The 23,367-nt window shown below is 33.5% G+C and overlaps 1 protein-coding gene across 2 annotated transcripts in view; it reads right to left on the minus strand.

Annotated features, from left to right (window-relative positions):
* Positions 1-904: 904 nt before the first annotated feature.
* Positions 905-23,367, minus strand: part of LOC123566328 (5-hydroxytryptamine receptor 5A-like) — a 43,300-nt gene continuing 20,837 nt past the window's right edge. The window contains exons 1-2 of one of the 2 annotated variants that reach the window (XM_045360304.2): positions 9,839-10,135; positions 906-2,883 (exon numbers count right to left, since the gene is read on the minus strand). In XM_045360304.2, the coding sequence (XP_045216239.1) occupies positions 1,684-2,883 (1,200 nt within the window). In that variant the 5' untranslated portion in view covers positions 9,839-10,135 and the 3' untranslated portion in view covers positions 906-1,683. Of the gene's footprint in view, positions 2,884-9,838; positions 10,136-23,367 lie in introns of those variants that run through there. The other variant, XM_053549985.1, reaches the window with a different exon arrangement.

A 23,367-nucleotide genomic window follows, 5' to 3' on the forward strand; every position in this document is an offset into this window, starting at 1 on the left:
GTAATACCTCGCGATATAGTGCAATTCATATATGTAACCTGTATTTCAGTAGCATTTTTTGATGAGCAACATATGCATTACTTAAATAACCGAATCTTCATCTTTGGACCGGAATGACTTAATTTAATCTGCTATTTTGGTTTAATACTAGTTAGTTTTTTTGCCAGTTTGAATCCTGGCTTCAAGGTGAGCTATTAGTTTTGGTCCGTCGTTGGTTGTCAATCGTCCGTCGTTCACAGCGTCTCCTATGAAACTACTGGTCAGAATTACATCAAACTTTTTTATTATATTCTGGCAAGCTTCTCTCTTTATTCTTTTCATATTGTGTCGCTTTACACAATTAAACGACTCTGTCAAACTTGGTCTTTTCCATAACTATAAGGTTCTTTCACAATTTTGTTCAAACGGTGGCGTTCGGTCCCTATTAATGGTCGCGGCTTGTGCTAGAAATATAAGTACATTTAAAAGGCAGCTAGAGCCAAAGATATACGCACATTTAAAAGTGTTATTTTAAGGCACTCTCCAAAATGTGTCAAAAATGGAGGCACGTTTTGTTGAGTTGAGTTCAGTTTTATAGTACTAGTTATTGTACGACTAATTTAAGCATTGTACTTTTATAATATTCTCATTTATCGAAGCCACCTTTTTTGAAATCGTTTCAATTTATCTAAGGATAGAGGCACAAACCGAAAGACAGTCGGCCTGACAAAACTTTTGGTGATTCTTTTCAGTTACACAAACAGAATTGTATCATATTGCGGCTTTGTAGCTCTGGTAAGGTAAAGGAAGACTCAAGTTGCACGCCCCCCCCCCCCCCCCCCACACCCCCCTCGAATATTATTTCTGACCAAGGCTGGTACCTGGGTAAAATCACTAACCTTTCAATAGCATGCTGTGTGTATTCCTCATAACGGTGAGAGGCAGGTGAACTTAACCACTCGGCGGCGGAGGCCCATCAATCTAAATATCTCCTTCAACGATGATACAATATTATCTTCAAATCATTGTTAGATTTTATTAATACATTTAATCATTAGCTCAGGCAACAAAAAATAACGGAAGAGTTCTTTCCCTTTAAAGTACGGATCAACGAGATAAAATCGTTAATTAACACTATTCTTAACGATACAACCAAAATTAGCTCTATACTGTGGATTTTGCCCCGGTTCATTGTTAAATCCTGTCGATTATATCTAAGGTATAACATTTTCTAACGGCGATATACGCAACTCCTTCGCTTCTGAAATTCTGACTTTTGTGGAGTTAAACTTACACTTAGACTGTTTTAGCATATTACCATATCTGCAGTTGTAGATTTATTTTGTTTTTATTTAATTTATGAAACATTTGCACATTAGTCGTACATTTAACAATAAGTAACTGGTTTCGTTACAACTACTTTAATCTCAGACTATCACAGATAATGAACAAAGAACTGGCAATAAAGTATTTTATACAAATTTTCTCATATTTTTACTTTACTTGTATACCCTTTGTCAAAATATCACACATTTTGTCATTTTGAATAAATCCGCCACTTTATTTGACATTAAAACAACTACTTTCAACTCATATTCAGCACAGAAGCCTATATTGTCATTGATTGTCAAAGACATTGTAAATCATCGTACACCTTTTGACGGTATAATCGACATCCACAAAATAATTTTGTAACATCATTTTCTATAGGAATGTTTCCTCACTGTGAGAACTCTCTGCTGATTCTACATGTGTCGTTTTTGTACAATCCTTGCGCAAACCGGCCCTAAGTTTGCTGTTTATGAACCAAAATACTGGAACTACTCCAGCACTGGAGGCTCCAACCCAGGTCACAACCTGATTGAGACCTATTGACGGAATGCATGATGGAGAATGGCAGAATGACAACAGAAAACTTATACACTGGAATGGGAACCACATTACTGCAAACATTGTATTAACAACACAAAGGGCAACTAGATCGTCTCTATTCTCTTTGGTTTCCATTGTACTTGTACTTGGTAAAGATCGCCGAGTAAAATCACTTCTTTCACAATCGACGTCGTTTTGTTGGTTCTGATAGTTTTTCAAAGACATGCCTGTGCTTTCTAATGTCCCCGGTGTGGTAGAGGATAACTGGATCTTTAACAGAAGAAGTTTAAACGTAAGTGCTATTATACCAGTCAATGGTATGAAAAATGTTATTAATGGACACAGTATTGCCGATTCTTTGCTGATCAGAACGATGCATTCACCGGGTCCATTCTCATATGGAATTGTGCCAGAAGTCCATATTGGAATAACCACTATAACAGCTACGAACCATGGCAAACAAATGATAGCTGTTTTCAGTGTTTTCTGAAATATCCATGAATAAAGTCTCGGATGCATTATCGACATCAGTCTGTCTATATTCAAGAGTATGATAATGGAGATAGAAGAGAATGGCAGCAAGACGTCGCTTATGACGTATATCTTACACAATAACTGCCCTAAATCCCACTCTTGCTTTATGTGGTAAATGGTGAGCGGAAGGACAAACACACTAATCAGTAGATTAGAAACTGAAAGGTTCACTATCTGATTGTAATACCCGACATGTCGAGTTTCTTTGTTGCGCATACATGCTAAGATAACGAGAATATTTACAAGGAATGTCCAGATAGAAAGGAATGTGGCAAATGTCGAAGTATGTTGATGAATACTACTGAGAAATTCCTCATGAATTTCAGCACTGAAATAGTTATAATCGTCATAAATGTATTCCGAACCAGATCCATATTGTAGTGTGCGGTCATAATTTAAATTTTGACCACTTTCTATTTTGTCTGTGCGAAGTGTTCCGTTTGTATTCTGCTGTGACCATCCATTTGTAGATGTATTATACATTTTAAACTCCATCATCTGAAACGATAGATTAAATGTTTTCCTATGCAATGCTTTTCTACTATATTCAAACGAAATAAGATTAAATTCGTGATAGGAAAGAAAACATGAAAGAATAAAATATTTAACCAATTTTAATATACGATTGATATGTTGGATCTTAAGTAAATTTAATTTTAAACAATATACCTGAATTGTGGTTAAAAGTATTTGTAGGGAGGTTAATAAAACACGGTTTATTGGAGACTTCGCAATACTCGCCTCTTGGTTTATTTCGTCTAATATACATTTCTATACTACTGAATCTGTATGGAAAATTATAGAGTCATTGTCTTCGAAAACAATGGAATAATGATCGTGACACCTTAACTACTGCTCAGACTGACCAATAGAAACAATTAGTTAGGCTTAAAGACAGAAGGTTTAACATATCTACTTACTTACTTACTTACAAACATGCATACATTATTGTTTAATCGAAATGATCAGAAAAAGAAACATTGTGGCATCGTATAATCAGCGATTATTTAATCAGAATAAAAATACTGTCATCTCATCACAACAAGAATATCATATTAGGCATTAATCGTAGACGCCTTTTTTATATCAAGAACACATTTAAAAATCCTTGTGTGTCGAGTAAATTTCATGACCATGGAAATACTCTGTAGGGAATCGATCCTCTTCAGGACGAAAATCGGGATCGATCCCTCATTCAAACAGTATCATGAACCTTGCAAATAAAAAGTTCTGGTTTGGACCAATGCATGTGACGATCTCTATGAAACTCGGATATTAGTCCTCGCCTGCCTGCGATAATCTCGGTAAGTGCTAGGAACAATACGTTAAACGTAACCATCGCACAAATAAACTTTGTCTGCGGCACGAAAGTTCTAAGCTGCTAACACCCATAAGCTACAAAGCGATCTTTCGCGGCAAGCGTTATACATTAGCATTTCTAAGCGGTGCCCACGTGTTGAAAATTTTTATACTAAATTTCGACGCCCCAGAATTAGAAGGGCGTAAGTGGAAAATCATAGTTTTCGGCAAAACGAAAAAAACTGTCTATGACAGATACGCCCTTCTAATTCTAAGGGCGTAAGTGGACTTTTCTGGTACTACAGTTAAGTGCAGATACGCCCTTCTATTACTAGGATTCTGAAAAACTTTTCACATACGCCCTTTTATTATTGGTGAATTTGGTCAACACAGCAGTTTGTGACGAAAATTTTTTACAGAATTATGCCCCTTGGTGAGTAATTTCAAAAAATGTATGATTCATAAAAGGGCGTAACTAACTCTTACGCCCTTCTAATTCTGGGGCGTCAACTTGTACTGATGCCCGATTGAGGCCGCCGTTTTTAAAATTTGTGTTCGAATCAGCTATCGAATTTGTTTTCTCATTATATTTCTTTATAAATCACAGTGATTTCAGTGTTATTTTGTCTTTTTCGGAATGACGGGGGTTATTATTTGATGTTTACATTCGATACATGCGTTATGCGGCATGTCTGTTAAAAAGTTGACAAGTACTTGCAGTAATATTGATGTAGTTTGTTACATGTACTAGAGTTTTTTGTAATTTGATGATAACGCAAACACGAGTTGCTAGTGTTTATAAGTTGCATTTTTAGTACAACTTTGCATTGTGAATCGAAAATGCAAGTTATATTTTCATTTAAGGAGTAGAATTATAAGCAGAAAATCCGGCTAAATTCGAACCTTATAAATATATGGGTTATACCGTTGAATGTTTTTACAGGGTTTTCACCCTTTAAGTTTTGTTACTTCGAATCACTTGTCCCAAACTTATTGGGGTTCGAGCCTCGCTTGGCGTAAAATTCTTCATGTGAGGAAGCCATCCAGCTGGCATACGGAAGATCGGTGGTTCCATCCAGGTGCCCACCCATGATGAAATAATGTGCAGAGGAGCACTTTGTGTCTTCCTCCCAAGCAAAACAACTGGAAATTTGCCATATGACCTATAATTATGTCATTGTGACTTAAACGTTAACCAAAATAAACATTGTTCCTATCATGTATCTTCGTGTAAGAAACTGTAAATTTTCTGTTTCGTGACATATGTAGGGACATTAAGACAGCCAAAAGTTCAAACTATAGTATTGTACTTGGTATATTATTGCTATATAAAATACGGTATATATATCGCGTAGACAATTTGTCATGCCGGTGTTAATAAAAGCATTTTTGTTAAGCTGTTTTCATGTCTAATCACGATATTTTAGGTGCTGTTGGAATACGAAATTAGCAGCCAGCTGAGCTTATTAAAGCGCTATATTTCCCTTATTCACTTTATTCATAAACCAAATTGTAGTAAATTGCACGTTCAGAGGAAGGATGAATACGTTTCTATTGGATAATATATCAAACACTCTCCCGTTGTTTATATAAATATACTCATTTTTTAAACATCAACAAGCCTACACTTTTTTATATCATTTTAATCTCATTGTTTTTATTCACCGCGTGGATGAACTTATATACAGTGCAGCAAACAATCAAAATAAATCAATATTGATATTAAACAGATCTCGTACTTAAACACACTTACGCTAAATATATTAGCATAACGTGTGTAGAAAGTCATTTAATTGATGAACAGTAATTAATAACAAAACTCACTAAAGGTCATACAAGACATAACACAGCGGTCTTCGATTGTCGATAGTATATAATATCATTATTATTACTTTTATCCACTGAAAAATAGGTTAAAATATTTTGCAATGATGATTGGGCTATGTGTACAAATATTTGCATATCTGGCGTAATTTCGGACGCTGTTTGGAGTCCAAACAATTCAAAGAAAGTGTGTGCGGCCAGCGCTTATCATGTGAAAGTACTTACAACAAAAACTAACCAGTTTGCATTCTTGTCATTCTCCCCAAGCGTCTTATATTGACATTAGTTCACATTCATTTTTATTTATTTTTTAATTTGCATGTATTAAATATCAATGATATATTACGAATTACCTTGAAGAAATTTTAATTCACCTTTATATTATGGTTATTTTTTTTTATTTTGTGCTCTGCGAACAAGAATGTACGTAAAATATTACAGCTTTTTTATCTATATGATTTTTACAGTAAACGTTTTCACATGCGATAAGTACGGAACATAACACTTTCCTCAATTTAGTTTTCCAATGATATTCTTATCTATCAAAGAAGCTTAAACAGTATATGATAAACCAAATTAAAAACGCACGTGCTGTCAAAATTTTAATAGCTTTCAGACTATGTTTTACGATATTATTTGTACTTGAATGCGACCAAAGGTTTACGTACATAAATATAACGTTATTCTATCTTACAGAGAATTCAAATGTCTCCGACCGTTTATATGAAATATCTTTATCTTATTTCATTCAAATGTAACTTCAGCTATCATTAAATTATCTACTAAAATAACAATAATTCTCGCTTACTTCTGACATTATCCGTACACGATTACATTTCATGCAATAATGTAATATATATCACACATGGAATATTTGGAAAATATAGGGTACGGATATTAGAAATAGCGAACCAGTCTGTATAACACGAAACCATTGTGCAATTTCTTAACTCATTTTCAAGACTCCTAAATTGAGGCTTCCTATTTCTCAAGATAATGAAGCTCTTCGTTATTTCTTATCAAAATATATTATTTTTACGCATCACCTTGCATTAAACAAGCTTTAAAATGACATTTGTTTCATCAACCGCTTAAAAATGATAATAGCTTAATATACTTCCCAACCCCACTCAAAGGTAAACATTTTAGTGTAAAACTTAAATGTTAACAGTGATGTTACATCTGTGCGCCGACCAAAGTGCACTAGAGAAGAATTGTGACCTTCTGCACACTCTTAATTACGCACTAGATGGTGACATCCCTGCACTGTTCTATTTTCGCATAGAAACAATTAACACCCAATGTCAAAGAGATTACCAATTTTACCGCTTTATCGTTTTTATTTAACATATTTCCAACAATTAAGAGAGGAAAACTGTTTCTAAAAATGTGTATAATTAGGGTCGATTCTTAGATACTCTGACAAAAAATGTCCTAATCATCATGACTGTTTACATTAGAAAATATCTCCATTTAATTGTTTTCTGTTTCATAAGTTCTTTTTTTATTTTCACTTTTTAACAAGACGTGTAAAGTTTTAATGAGCATCCTTTTATTTGATCTTTAGCTAAATATGCCGGAGAAAATACGAATGATTTTAAGGACCATAATGTCAAAAGATGTTACTGTAACCTTGCTGCAAATCAGTTGTACATAAGCTCACCCTGTCCGACATTTTCCTTATTTTTTGTTTTGCCCGACAGACATACATGAAATGGTAATGCATTAAATCTGCATACCATTCCATCGATTTCGAATCGACTAATTTGCACAAGAATGAAAGTTAAAACTGACAAATATATGTTTTTGTGAACACCGAGCTTTAATTCACACTAGGGAATGATGAAATGCAAACACTGTGTTTCAATGAATTATTTTCCAATTTTAATTGTGCTTTTACTTTTATCTAATTATGGCAATCGCCTTTTGGCAAAAGCCCTACAACAATCACCCTGTCCTCGACCGGTCCGTCAGTACGTTCAGCGCCGTCTGTCTGTTTCCACGTAAATTTTCATTTCCGGGCCATAACTTTGAAACTATTTTAAGGATTCGTTTATATTTTCATACTGTGAAAGAAGCATTGCCAGACGGTTTATTTCACAAGAACCATAATTGTACCTTGCTATTATTTTTAAAGATAATCTCCTTTTATTAAATTTAATCTTCCTGGCCTTAACGTAATAATTGGTGTGTACTGTGCTTTTTTTAACCTGTCAAATGTGCATACATTATACGCTCTGTGCGTTCGATATAATTATAATATTCGGCCCAGCTTCGGTGCTATCCGTATGTTTTACGGAAATAAATTTTGGTTAAGTGTCTAAATGCCATTTTTAGTACGAGTATTGTAAGTGAAACCCTTATTTGTCGTTCGTATCGATGGCTCAGTTGTTACAACACATGGCTTTTATGCGGGAAATTGCTGATTCGAGCCCATAAGTGAGAACAATTTTTATTTTCATTTTTAATTGTTTTTTGGTTTATATGTTTTAAATTACAAAGGGACACTTGAAAATCAAAATTCACGGGCTTCACGTTCAAATGTGTATCGTACTGAAATTATAGCGATCGAAACTGAATCATGAATATAGCTTGTTTTAATTTATATCTATGAAATTGTAATGTACTGAAATAAACCGTGAATAAAAATGATATTAAAGAAAAGAAATTAAAAAAGAGATAAAAATAAAAATAAATAGTTATAAATATACAATGGGGATATATTAGATAAAAATGTACATGTACAAAGTGTTTGTGAAAAAAGTGCAGATACTGCACGGATTCGATCTTAAGAGCTCGAGGTTATATGCTACTGACAGTGACCACTGAGCTATCGTGACTATCGAACCTCCGTATACACGCTTTAAATATAAACCATTTAAATTGCAGATTACTTTCCGTTCACTGTACGGAATGTACCGAAAATCAACCGAAGATTAAATATTCTGTGCACCGACCATGTAATCAATATGCATTTTGACAGGTCAATAAAATAGTACAATGTAAGCTGTCTGTCCGTTTCCAGGTTAATTTTCATTTTCGGGCCATAATTTTGAAACTTTTTTAAGGATTCGTTTATATTTTCATACAGTGAAAGAAGCATTGCCAGGCAGTTTATTTCACAAAAACCATAATTATACCTGGCTATTTTTCAATACCGGTAATGTCCTTTTATTAAATTTAGTTTTCCTTGCCATAATGTTATTATTGGTGTGTATAAGTACCATAAGTCAATATTGTTTACTTCTTGAATTGTCTTCCTTTATCAAATATGTAATTCTATTTCTTCGCAAATAAAAAATGCTGTTGAAGCGATTCCGATATTTCAAAGTTATTGTGTTATCCCTTATTATGCTAGACACGATTGATTTTGCCTTTGCGGCCAGTGTAGGACATGATCAGCCTATAAATCCGTGCAATCTGATCAGGATCTGCACTGTTCGCCATTCAGTCAGTATCGTTTTGGTAAGCACCCCTTTAACAATTAATTGTACTGTCCCAATTGAAAGATAGACAAGTTCATTATAGAAATTTAGCAGGGTTAGGGTCAGCATTAAACTCTAAGTGTAGAACTCTTGATTCAAATACTGCAATGATAAATTAATGAAATACAGAGGTTTCTTTTAGCTGAGATATTGCAAACAGCATAACTGTTGATAAGTGCAGAGTTAATAACAATCTATATTTAGTTTGACAAGCTTTTATTCATCATTATGAGGATATTTTGAGCCGCGTAGTTTTTACCGGTTATACAATTTTCTCCAACTTTTGACAGGCTATCATAAATATTACAAGACCTACATTTGCCATTTTGTTTTGTAGTCCCGCCGAGTTAAGTTAGGTCTTATGGTGCCTTTTTCAACCTTTTGATGGTGGTGTCCGTCCGACATTTCAGGCATAGACCGTCATTTGGGTAGAACCATCTACCACCCGGATGCAAGCTGGATGGCTTCCTCACATGAACAATTCTACACCCAAGGTGAGGTTTCAAACCCACATCGGGTAATGATCTTAACCGCTCGACCACGGAGTCCCTTTTTATAATAGGAACTAAACGATCATAACTTGAAATAAAATTTACCGCTTTATGCTTTGAAACTTTCTAGTAAGTATTTACTAAAATGTAATATATCATTTTTGCCTAACCATAAAAACAACAATACTAACTTTTTATCCTGCAAAATCCCCCTCATATGATAGTTTATATATACATATTTTTATAGAAATTATAGTTTTAATGGATGTAAGTTTGATTCAGCTGACGTAACCAATATACATTACAAACAAAGTAGTTATACTAGAAAGAAATCGTTAATTTATATAAACTCACCTGTAACGCCTGTCCAAAAACATCGGCTAATGTGTTACAGAACACGTTTGAGCATAATTTCAGTTACGTTTATATTTTTCAGTTTTTGCCCTGTTATTTTTGAAAAACGATAAATATAATAAGCCGAACGCTATCTTCAAATCCAAAACGCGTATTGCATAAGAATAATACAAGTCCACACCCTACAACAAATCTGTTACTTTCATCTTCTTATTTTAATAAACTGTTCTTACATGCATGTGTTCTCACTAACGTTTCTCCTGTATAATATCAGACACGCCAGCAACAGATGCTAACAACGAGAATATATTGGAAACAAGAGCGTTCAGCATTATGTTCGGCGGACGAGAAGATTCTCTGATATTACTGATCTTTAAAATTGCCAATCAAACTCTCTTATACTTAAAATGTTAAATTACTTCCATTCATAGTTATAACATGATTAATTTCTTTTCCCTCCGAATAATGATACAGCCAGACATTAAACAGAGCATTTTTACAGAATTGAAAGTTCATTAACTGAAATGAAAATATAATGGAATAAACTCATCAGACTAGTTGATAATGTTCGAACAACCCAAACTCATTTTACCTAAAAAGTTGACCGTGTTTCCTCATTGAATGTATTAACAATACAGACAAAAAAGACATGATATGTTTAAATATCATTCAATTTTTAGTGTATATGATTCAGTTTTGATGAAGTTTTCAGATATACAGGTAAGATGAAAAAGTTTCTTTTTTTTTAATTTTGGCTTTCGTGACACGGTTCTTTTTTTACTCTGCAGGAAACATTTTTCTCTATTGGTATATTGTAGATTCAGATGTAGATATAAAATGAGATTATGTTTTATAACTCTGACACCAACATTCAAAGATAATGATAAGTTAATGAATTTACAGATGAAAATTGAATTATGTCTTGGCAGCGATATCTGCAAATGTCAATAAAGGTTTCGTATCGTCTATAATACTACATTACACCAATACTACACCGTAACATTGTAACGACGCCATTTGTTTTGCTATAGCCTGTCAAAAGTCATTAGTATTATCTATGAGTTTGCCATTTATACTCAGTAATTTCATATTGTATTAGGAATAAGCGAATTTTATCATGATATCGGTATCTGCGAACATATACCAGAAAATCATCCCTCATTTATACGAAAATATTTCTGTTTGTTTCTAATTCATAAAATAACTCTAATACACTGACAAAAACAAACAATAAAAACAAAAAACAAATAAACAAACAAAACAAACAAAAGAAAAAAAACTAAAAAAAACCCACGAGACTCCAAAGGCTTATATTTAATTAATTTTGAAATTAACATTTTAATATCAGTTATTTGCTACACAACGTCGCTATTCATTAATGAAGCGCAATTTGCGATTTGTCATTTTCGGAATGCAGAACATATCGATGTTCAATGAATATATCTAGGTTTGTTCTCATGTACATGTTACAATCTTTGTCTTCCCGCTATGAAGCAATTTAGCTGTAGTAACACAAAAACATATGGTTTGACATGAAGACATGTTTTAGCTATAGTAACACGGAAAACAAAATTGTTGGATCTGAAGACATATTCAAGTGTATCGTAACGTTCAACGGCCTATTGAGTTTATATATAACGCGATTAAATCATGAAAATATAGCGCTTTATAACAACTAACGTCTAAAAGATTTAACATTTTGTTACATGGTATCACGTGTGGCTGCATTGTGCTGCAGTTTTGCAAGGAATTATTATCGACAAAGGAGAGCATTTGCTCCTCTCTACCTTCTACCCAGTCGTTGCATATATATAGTCTGAAATCACCGGATGGGGGTAACTCTAAGTTCGTTATACTTTGTCAATTTGTTTTGTGTTCACATCATTTTATTTGCACCAATCAATACATATACAACTGTAGGTTTTCGTTTGAGAGAGTGGATTACTTGATTTAATATTTTATTGCAACCATTACAAGTACATAATTTTATTATATGGTAACAAAACATTTATATTTATTTTACAGTACAAAAAGGTTTGCTAAAAGTATTAACAGCATTAGCGACAGCCCTCCCGAAAAAGACACAATTTAGTTTTGAGAACATATGCCCCGAACCCGAAACCTCTCATTTAGTCATTAAATCTTTTGCACAGACGATATAGCAGTGTTGAAAAAAAATGATGAATTAGAAATTTAAATTTAAATTTGAGTAAAAAGGAATTAATTCTGATATTCAAAATCCTAATACTGCAAACAAAATCAGAGAAACGTAGACAGAGTTAAGAGATTTTGAAAAAACGAAGGAATGCCAATATGAACGTGGCGATAACGTTACTTGTGAAGTACCTCCCCCGCGTCGTTGCGGTATAAAACACATGCGTAAGTTACTTTCGATAAAAAGAGATTATTAAGAAATTATTAAGAAAGTTCAAATGGAATTAAGCTATTTAATTAAAGTAGCCTGGTAATTTCAATATTAAATACCAGACTAAAATACTGTCTACAAGAAGTTCACATGTACAAGGATATTTGCATGTCATACAAATGATATGTTTACATATTACAAGTGTCGACTAAATTCTTTGTTTGAAACAACTGTTTGAAATCATAGAAATTACAACATTCTGTGTTTGTTTCACTCATATATTTTCTTTGTTCTCTCAAATAATATTAAATACAATGCCTGACTTAAATACTGCTTATAGGAACAGTACAGAAATATTCGCATGTCATACATATGGTAATAAAAACAGGCCGAGTCACAGTTCCACCGAACGAATAGACTACCTTACAACTTAATTTAACGACCTGTCATGTTGGAAACTCCTTTGTATAATTTCTGCCTATTTGCGAGTATACTATTATGTCCAAAGCACATGAGAAATTTAAAGGCAAGACGCACATTTATTTTAAAACTAATCATAACATCAAAGAGAAACATACAGCCCAAAACCTGTCTTAAAATCTCTATATTCAAAAGATAAATAAAACATAAATAAAGGGAATACAGATTATTCAAAAACATTGTTTTAGTTTGTTTTTGTTTGGTTTAACGTCACACCAACACAGTCAAAGGTCATATGGTAACGTTCCAACTTTCCAAGGTGGAGGAAGACCCCGGGAGCCTGTCTAGGCATTATTTCATCACGGGCGGCCCTGAGTAGAACCACCGACATTCTGAAAGCCAGCTAGGTAGCTTCCTCACATGAAGAGTTCGCACCCACATCGGTGAGGGGCAAGTGATCTGAGGTTAGTGTCCTTATCTACTTGGCAACTTAAGCCCCGAGAAAATCAACACTGATCTCTCCTGTAGTTAAAATGTCGTGCCAACGTCTAACATTGTAACTGATTCTCGTATTTAAAGTGTATTTTTATTCTGTTACTGCTTTATAATACACAGGGACATTTTGTAGTTGTATCATATTTCTAAATACAGAGAGCAACAACCCTGAGGTTCATAGACAAGAATAGATTACAAGCAATCTCTTATATAATATAAAACCTAACATCTAGGTTCCCAGTGAAAATATCTAATAAAACTATTTTTTCTGTTCTTATGTAGAATGTCTCCAAGAAGTACTTGAACTATTTATCATGCAAGAAGTGTCTTATGATAGTGTAGTGGAGGTTTGTCGTGCAACACCCGAAGGACCGTGTTATTGTTTCCTTGTGAAAATTTCATCACTCTGGCACCGAAAGAATTACACCTTTTTTGTCTCAGCCTACTGTAATGCGTCCTTTTTCTTGTTCTCATGTGTATGATGTTTAATTCCCTGTAGGAAATAAAAGACGAATTATCTGAGAAAAACTAATTTACAAGATTGTTTTCACTCGCATATTATTTGTAGCAGACGAGCGGTACTTTCTGTGAGACTTACAGTAGTCAAAAAGCTGTCATAAACTTTTGACATTTACGTGACACTTGTATCTAGTTTCAGCAAAATCATATGTAATACGAAACACAATGACTATTAAAGTGTTTTTAAATAACAACGGTATATTATAAACACATTTAATAGCCTAAGCATCTAGTCTATTTATGGAGGTGGTATACATTTCCACAAGAGATAGTACCTAAATATTCGTAGAAATTCTAAATTTTGGCGGCCATCTTGGCGGCCATCTTTGATTCTGAAAAACGTTCCACGATTTCAGCCAGTCACCTGGTAGATTTTAACACTTCAGCCATTCCTCTAAACATTTTTGGTGAAATTACGAGTGGACCTTTTTTGCACACAAATTTCTCCAGATACTGTACTACGAACAATATTTCAAATTCCGAAAAAAAATTGTTCAGTTCTCACATTTATTCGTACGTACAAACAGCAGAGGTTTGTTCATACTTACGAACAATATTCCAAGTTCCGTAAATTATATCCTTCAGTTCTGACATTTTGTTCGTACGAATAAATCTGTGGACTGTATGCATTTGAAAAATGTCCAAGACATCCAAAGAATTTCCATATCAGTCTTTACTGTGAAAATAACAATAGAATTGACACTGTCTGAAAAGTTGATATAAATTTTATTTATCAAAATACTATAATGTAATTTGCTAGCATGCTTACCAAATAATTCCCCTTTATTTGCAAACCGTTAACTTCTGTGAAACCATTTATTAATGGATTACTTTTCGTGGATTGCGAGGTTAAATCAATCGACGAAATTTAATGTTATAGAATCAGAAAAACTGTCATAAATTGAATGTTCAAAGGTCAAATTCCAAAAATTCATAGCCATGTTGGCCAAATCCACGAAAATTCGTGCTTACGAAATCACACGATTTCACAGAATTGTTTTAAACCGTATGGTATATTTTGGCATTTTTGAGAAAGGTCTTTTGGTCAGTTCCCACATGGTTGCATATGACAAAAAAAAAAAAACACAAAAAAAATGTTATTCAACGACTTTGGTTCACAGAAAGATATAGCGCTGTATAAATAAACTGCCTTATATTTATTAAAAGAGAAAAACATTATATAATATAATATTTTCAGATAAATTTTGGTAAAAGAAATCTTCTTTTGCTTGAAAGAGATGCAAACGATGTAAGAAACAGACATGCATCGTTTCTTCTTTTAAAAAGGTCCATGATTAGTATTGATTTAAGCCAGTAAATATCTGAACATTGTCTTGAACGATAAAGTAACAAGGTATATCTACATATCATTTTCGCGGTGAACATTAATCTTATTGGAACAGAGCGTATTGTACAACCTTTGCAATTGTAAATATCGATATTGACACAAACACAGATTAAAAGTTGTGCTTATTTGTTACAAATTAATTAAATACATGACGCCCTTCTTTCATGACAGTAAAGTTGGTAGGCAGTTGGTAGTTGGTAGTTGGTAGTTGAACATTCGAATAACAAACTACATACTAGTTGCCAGTTGGTTATTCAAAATGTATAAGCAAGTCTGATTACCTTTTAAAACATAATGATGAAAAATCATTCTTATCTATGTTTTGTTCTTTAATATTAATCTTCATTTCTTAAAATGCATTCAGCAGTCTCAAAAAGTACCTTGAGAGCCAGTTGCCAATTCGCGATATGTTTCAGAAAAGCTTCTTTTTTTCTGTCACAAATGGATAAAATCATTCAATATGACATTTTATATGGTCTTTCATATCAATATCCGACACTTTCAACGTAAAGATCAGTCTTGGAAACACTCAGCAGAGCCAGTTGCCAATTCGCATGCAAATAACCAACTGCCTACTGGTAGACAGTTGGTTATTCGACATTTTACATACAGTCAGTGTTTTGGTAGAACATGATAAAAAATTTATTCTAAACCTTGTTTTGTTCTTTAATGATAATATTTATTCCTTTAAATGCATTCAGCAGTCTCAAAAGCACCAGGAGAGCCAGTTGGCAATTCGCGATATGTTTCAGAAAAGCCGATTTTTCAGACACATGTAAAAAAAAATATTCAATTTTACATATATTTCGTTCTTTTGTATCAATACCCGGCACTTTCAACGTATAGGTCAGTCTTGGAAACAATCTGGAGAGCCAGTTGCCAATTCGCATGCGAATAATCAACAGTTGGTTATTCAACATTTTACAGACAGTCATAGTTTTGGTCGAAAATGATAAAAAAATCAGTCTAGTCCTTGTTTCGTTCTTTAATGTTAATATTTATTCTTTTAAATGCATTCAACAGTCTAAAAATGCACCAGGAGAGCCAGTTGCCAATTCGCGATATGTTTCAGAAAAGCCGGTTTTTCAGACACATATGCATAAAATAATTCAATTTTACATATATTTTGTTCTTTCGTATCGGTTTCCGACACTTTCAACGTATAGGTCTGTCTTGGAAACATTCAAGAGAGCCAGTTGTCAATTCGCGTGCGAATAACCAACTGCCTACTGGTAGGCAGTTGGTTATTCGGCATTTTACTGACAGTCATAGTTTTGGTAGAACATGATATAAAATTCATTCTAACCCTTATTTTGTTGTTTTATGTTAGTATTTATTCTTTCAAATGCATTCAACAGTCGTAAAACGCACCAGGACAGCCAGTTGCCAATTCGCGATATGTTTCAGAAAAGCCGATTTTTTCGACACACATGAAAAATATAATTCAATTTTACATATATTTTGTTATTTCATATGAATATCCGACACTTTCAACGTATAGGTCAGTCTTGGAAACACTCAGGAGAGCCAGTTGCCAATTCGCATGCGAATAACCAACTGCTTACTGGTAGGCAGTTGGTTATTCGACATTTTACAGATAGTCATTATTTTGGAAGCACATGATAAAAAAATCATTCTTACCCTGGTTTTGTTCTTTTATGTTAGTATTTATTCTTTAAATGCATTTAACAGTCTCAAAATTCACCAGGAGAGCCAGTTGCCAATTCGCGATATGTTTTAGAAAAGCCGATTTTTCAGACACATATGCATAAAATAATTCAATTTTACATATATTTTGTTCTTTCGTATCAATATCCGACACTTCCAACGTATAGGTCAGGCTTGAAAACACTCAGGAGAGCCAGTTGCCAATTCGCGTGCGAATAACCAACTGCCTACTGGTAGGCAGTTGGTTATTCGACATTTTACAGACAGTCATATATTTGGTCGAAAATAATAAAAAAAAATCAATCTAGTCCTTGTTTCGTTCTTTAATGTAAATATTTATTCCTTTCAATGAACCCAACAGTCTCAAAATGCACCAGGAGAGCCAGTTGCCAATTCGCGATATGTTTCAGAAAAGCCGATTTTTCAGACACATATGCATAAAATAATTCAGTTTTACATATATTTTGTTCTTTCATATCAATATCCGACACTGTGAACGTATAGGTCAGTCTTGGAAACACTCAGGAGAGCCAGTTGCCAATTCGCGTGCGAATAACCAACTGCCTACTGGTAGGCAGTTAGATATTCGACATTTTACAGACAGTCTGTGTTTAGGTCGAAAATGGTAAATAATTCATTCTTATCCTTGTTTTGTTCTTTAATGTTAATTTTTTTCCTTTAAATGCATTCAAAAGTCTCAAAATGCACCAGGAGAGCCAGTTGCCAATTCGCGTTATGTTTCAGAAAAGCCCTTTTTTCAGACACATATGAATAAAATAATTCAATTTTACATATATTTTGTTCTTTCGTATCAATATCCGACACTTTTAACGTATAGGACAGGCTTGAAAACACTCAGGAGAGCCAGTTGCCAATTCGCGTGCGAATAACCAACTGCCTACTGGTAGGCAGTTGGTTATTCGACATTTTACTGACAGTCATTGTTTTGGTAGAACATGATAAAAAATCATTCTAACCCTTGTTTTTTTCTTTTATGTTAGTATTTATTCTTTTAAATGCATTCAACAGTCTGAAAATTCACCAGGAGAGCCAGTTGCCAATTCGCGATATGTTTCAGAAAAGCCGATTTTTCAGACACATGTGCATAAAATAATTCATATAATTACATATTTTTTGTTCTTTCAGTATCAAATATTTTCAACAAGTAGATAGATCTAGCAATTTTTTTTATTTGGTAGATTACCAAATGCCTACTGGTAGAAAGTTAGTAAATCGACATTTTCAAGAAAGTCCATTTTTAGTCTAAAATTATAAAAATGTCGTCTTTGAAGTTTTTTTTTATTTATTAAAATCTATGCATTCAGTAGTCTTTGAAGACATGGAAGGAGCCAGTTGCCAATTCGCAACATTTTTCAGAAAATCTTTTTTTACACACAGAAAACATACAATAATGTTTTAATTATTGTTATTATCTTTTTTTATCAATATCAAACATTTTCACCAAGTAGACCAGTCTTGGGAACATTAAGGAGAGCCAGTTGCCAATTCGCGTGCGCAGTTGGTTATTCGACATCCCGTTAATGTAATTAACATTAGCTTCAAATTCAACGATTTGAAATTTGAATTTTGAACTGACAAACTACTAGAAACTAATTAGGGGTCATGCCTACTTTTAAAACAATTAACTTATCACCATAGCAGTAAAATTCCAGACCCCTGTAGAGTTACGGGGTCACAGGACGTCACAATTATGATATTGTGATGTTTTTGTATCTGGATGATTTTGATCTGAACACGTATTGTTACAGCTTGAATGTGTTTCGGGGATAATGTCGCAAATGAAAGGTAAGTGTTTATATACATATACATCTTATGCGTTTTGTATTTTCTAATTAAACACTGATATTTGATACTATTTATTATCTGAAATATATATAGTACTATTTGAATGTACTTTCAGATTCTATTTTGTCATAATAAACTGCAAAACCAAGATTAAATACATGGTGAGAAATGCATTTTTCCTGTTTGCAGCCTTTTGAAAAACTTGCTTTCTTTTAATTTTATTTTCTTATTGGCTCATGAAAATATGATACTAATGCACAGACAATAGAATTAATATATTTTGAAAATATTGAGGTAAGATTCAAGAGCATTAACATTGTTATAATGTGGCAATACTTTATGTTGATAGATAAATATATTGCATGTGGATTTTATTTTTGTTGGAGGGACAGGGAGGGGTCTGAATCTTGTTTATTTATGTGTAATATACAAGAAAATGTTTCTCGTGACTGTTTTGCTCGGTACCCTCCTTATGTTATAACTATGCAATACTAAATGTAGACATGCCTAGCGAAGGGAGCTGAAAATTTCACACTTTAAGCTTAAATCTCCCAAACCACCAATAACGATTATGTTACGTGTGCTGAAATCTTTGTTTTTCGCCAAGAGTATGGCCTAAGACGGTTAATTTTTAATGGATTTGCGCGCGGAACGAACAAAAAATCCAAACTTGTTGGCTTTTTATCAGCTTTCATTTTCATATGGATATTGCCCTTGTAGTACTATATTATAGTAATAACGAACTATGTATGGAAGAAAGTATGTATTATGCTATGAAAGTTCGCCTTAATAAAGGAGTGCAAGCCTGGCCAGCGGAAAACAAAACATAAATGCATAGGAATATTACATGATTGATTATGCGCGAGGTAAGGAACTCGAAAATATTTAATATCTCCTTTTTAATTGAATAGGAAAAGAATTTGTTAAACGTTAATTGGCAGATTTTAAGAGAAAGCTACATATATAGAGCATTCAAATTGAAACATATATATATAGTTGAAAAATGTATTACCTAGCCACATTAAAGATTTGTCATTTTACCTAAGCGGAATGACGAGCTTTAATATAGCTAAATAAACATACTATGTGCTAGAAAACTGTGATTCAATTTAAACGCCCCATATTATTTTAATAATACATGGCAGTGAGTGTTTTATTGATATTTACGGCTTGGTTTTAAATACAGTTTTCGGGTTGACAATATCAATAACAACCTCATTGCATCTGCTCAGGGTGAAAATACAGTTTTCGGGTTGACAATATCAATAACACCCTCACTGCATCGGCTGAGGGTGAAAATACAGTTTTTGGGTTGACAATATCAATAACACCTTCGCTGCATCGGCTGAGGGTGAAATACAATTTTCGGGTTGACAATATCAATAACACCTTCACTGCATCAGCTGAGGAAGAAAATACAGTTTTCGGGTTGACAATATCAATAACACCCTCACTGCATCGGCTGAGGGTGAAAATACAGTTTTCGGGTTGACAATAAATAACACCCTCACTGCATCGGCTGAGGGTGAAAATACAGTTTTCGGGTTGACAATAAATAACACCCTCACTGCATCGGCTGAGGGTGAAAATTCAGTTTTTGGGTTGACAATATCAATAACACGTTATTCACTTTATTATATAGAAGCAACAAAACAAGAAAAATATAAATAGCAACTGAAATTTTATTATGCAACAAAGAAATACTTGCATATTTGGCATTATTTAAATTGCAAACTTTTTTATATTAAGTGGTTTCATCCTTATATATAATATAATTTCTTTACATGGAGTTCGTTCAAAAACCATTACATAAAGTAAGTACTTCTTTATATAAAGCGGATACTTTTTAAAAAGAAGAAAACGGTCCCTAAATCCTCATACGAAGCTTGCGATGCCGTATAATAGAGTCGTTATTAAATTATATGAAGAGGATATTTGATAATATAATCATCATGTCATTATGCGTAGTGGATTGTTCATTATATAGAGTAGTTATGTCTTTGTGTAAATAGGTCAAATGCGGAAGTGCATTTACCACATCATATATCAGGTCCTAGATTGCTAAGACGATGCATGTCATTAATATTACTCCCAAGTCAATAAAATGGACATTAACACTCAGCAGCGGGACTATAGTTTACGGCAGTGGTCAACTTTGGTAATTACACTGGACAGTGTGTGAAATAATTAGAAGGAATGTGTAAAACAAAAACATTGTTATATGAGCTGTACCATGAGAAAACCAACATAGTGTGTTTGCGACCAGCATGGATCCAGACCAGCCTGCGCATCTGCACAGTCTGGTCAGGATCCAAGCTAGCTGTTCACTTTCAAAGTCTATTGCAATTAGAGAAACTGGCTCTCCTGGTGCATTTTGAGACTAGTGAATGCATTTAAAGGAATACATATTAACATTAAAAAACGAAACAAGGACTAGATTGTTTTTTTTTATTATTTTCGACCAAAACTATGACTGTTTGTAAAATGTTGAATGACCAACTGCCTACCAGTAGGCAGTTGGTTATTCGCACGCGAATTGGCAACTGGCTCTCCTGAGTGTTTTCACGACTGACCTATACGCTGAAAGTGTCGGATATTGATATGAAAGAACAAATTATATGTAATTTTGAATTATTTTATTCATATGTGTCTGAAAAATCGGCTTTTCTGAAACATATCGCGAATTGGCAACTGGCTCTCCTGGTGCATTTTGAGACTGTTGAATGCATTGAAAGGAATAAATATTAACTTTAAAGAACGAAACAAAGACTAGATTGACTTTTTATCATTTTCGACCAAAACTATGACTGTCTGTAAAATGCCGAATAACCAACTGCCTATCAGTAGGCAGTTGGTTATTCACACGCGAATTGGCAACTGTCTCTCTTGAGTGTTTCCAAGACGGAGCTATACGTTGAAAGTGTCGGAAATCAATACGAAAGAACAAAATATATGTAAAATTGAATTATTTTATGCATATGTATCTGAAAAACCGACTTTTCTGAAACATATCGCGAATTGGCAACTGGCTCTCCTGGTGCATTTTTTGACTGTTGAATGCATTTAAAGGAATAAATATTAACATTAAAGAACGAAACAAGGACTAGACTGATTTTTTTTTATCATTTTCGACCAAAACTATGACTGTCTGTAAAATGTTGAATAACAACTGGCTCTCCTGATTGTTTCCAAGACGGATCTATACGTTGAAAGTGTCGGATATTGATACGAAAGGACAAAATATATATAAAATTGAATTATTTTATTCACATTGGCAACTGGCTCTCCTGGTGCATTTTGAGACTGTTGAATGCATTTAAAAGAATAAATACTAACATAAAACAACAACAAAACAAGGGTTAGAATGAATTTTTTATCATGTTCTACCAAAACACTGACTGTATGTAAAATGTCGAATAACCAACTGCCTACCAGTAGGCAGTTGGTTATTCGCACGCGAATTGGCAACTGCTTCTCCTTAGTGTTTCCAAGACTGGTCTTTATGTTGAAAGTGTCAGATATTGATATGAAAAACGATATAAAATGTCATATGGAATAATTTTATCCATTTGTGACTGAGATAAAAGCTTTTCTGAAATAAAAGCTTTTCTGAAACATATCGCGAATTGGCAACTGGCTCTCAAGGTACTTTTTGAGACTGCTGAATGCATATTAAGAAATGAAGATTAATATTAAAGAACAAAACATGGATTAAAATGATTTTTTATCATTATGTTTTAAAAGGTAATCAGACTTTCTTATACATTTTAAATAACCAACTGGCAACTAGTAAGTAGTTGGTTATTCGAATGTTCAACTACCAACTACCAACTGCCTACCAACTTTACTGTCATCCTTCTTTCGTTACTTCACGAAGGTACCTTTAGTAAAGTGGACTCATCACATTTTCCAATAACTTAAGGGGACGCATACTTTGAAATTAGAAAAAAGTGGGTGGGGTATGATAAAATTTACCTGCAAAAAAGTACAAGGTTTTGGTACATGAAATGGATACTGTTTCAACTGTTATAAGTACACAAAGGATTGCTCACTAAAATAAAAATGAGAAAAACTGAAACAAGAATGTTATTGTTGAATTACATAAGACTTATTGTGTCCATTCAAAGTCAACAATTAATACTTTTTTGTGCGAAAATAATAGTGCTTCACCTTGTCCAACCATTTATCAATCTCCTACAGATTCTAATTTAAAGAAAAAAAGTGAAATAAGTTCACTGTCTTGCTTTCCATTTTGCATATGTAAGCTAAAACACATTATTTAGTTTGTTTACAAAGTAGTGCATAAGAAAAGATACAGTGGTCAAGGAATGCCACATTCCAAAACTAAAAGAGTATATTCCCCTTAATACATTAAACATTTATCGTCACAGAAGTCGAGTGGCTTACAATAAGGGCCTAGAAATGTTGCCATTATTAATTTTCAACTTGAAATTCATGAACTACAATGCACTTAAATATCAAAACACATTCAACAAACTTTTGAATATGTATTCTCTTAAAAATCCCTAAAATAAGGTATGAAATTTGGTTGAGAGGTCCAATCAATGTGTATATGTGCAAAAGTAACATTCTAATCTTGTTCACAAAACTTACTAATATACAGCAGGAATGTCAATGATCAAAACTGGACGAATATACAGTTATCCTCACTTTAATGTCATTTATAATTTGTCCTTGAATTCTCCACCATACTTTTCATAACTCTGTTTGCACGAGTTGCACGAGAATGCTGTCATTCACGTAAAAAACGGGGTCATATAAGTTGTAAATGAAATATCATCTAAACGTAATTAATGGATTATGCAGTTCAAGATAAACTTTATCTCATAACGTAATGAACAAGTATAATTTGTAACAACAACTATACTGTTGTTACACTGATGTAAG

Source organism: Mercenaria mercenaria, chromosome 8 (assembly GCF_021730395.1).
Source record: "Mercenaria mercenaria strain notata chromosome 8, MADL_Memer_1, whole genome shotgun sequence".
Classification (NCBI taxonomy): domain Eukaryota; kingdom Metazoa; phylum Mollusca; class Bivalvia; order Venerida; family Veneridae; genus Mercenaria; species Mercenaria mercenaria.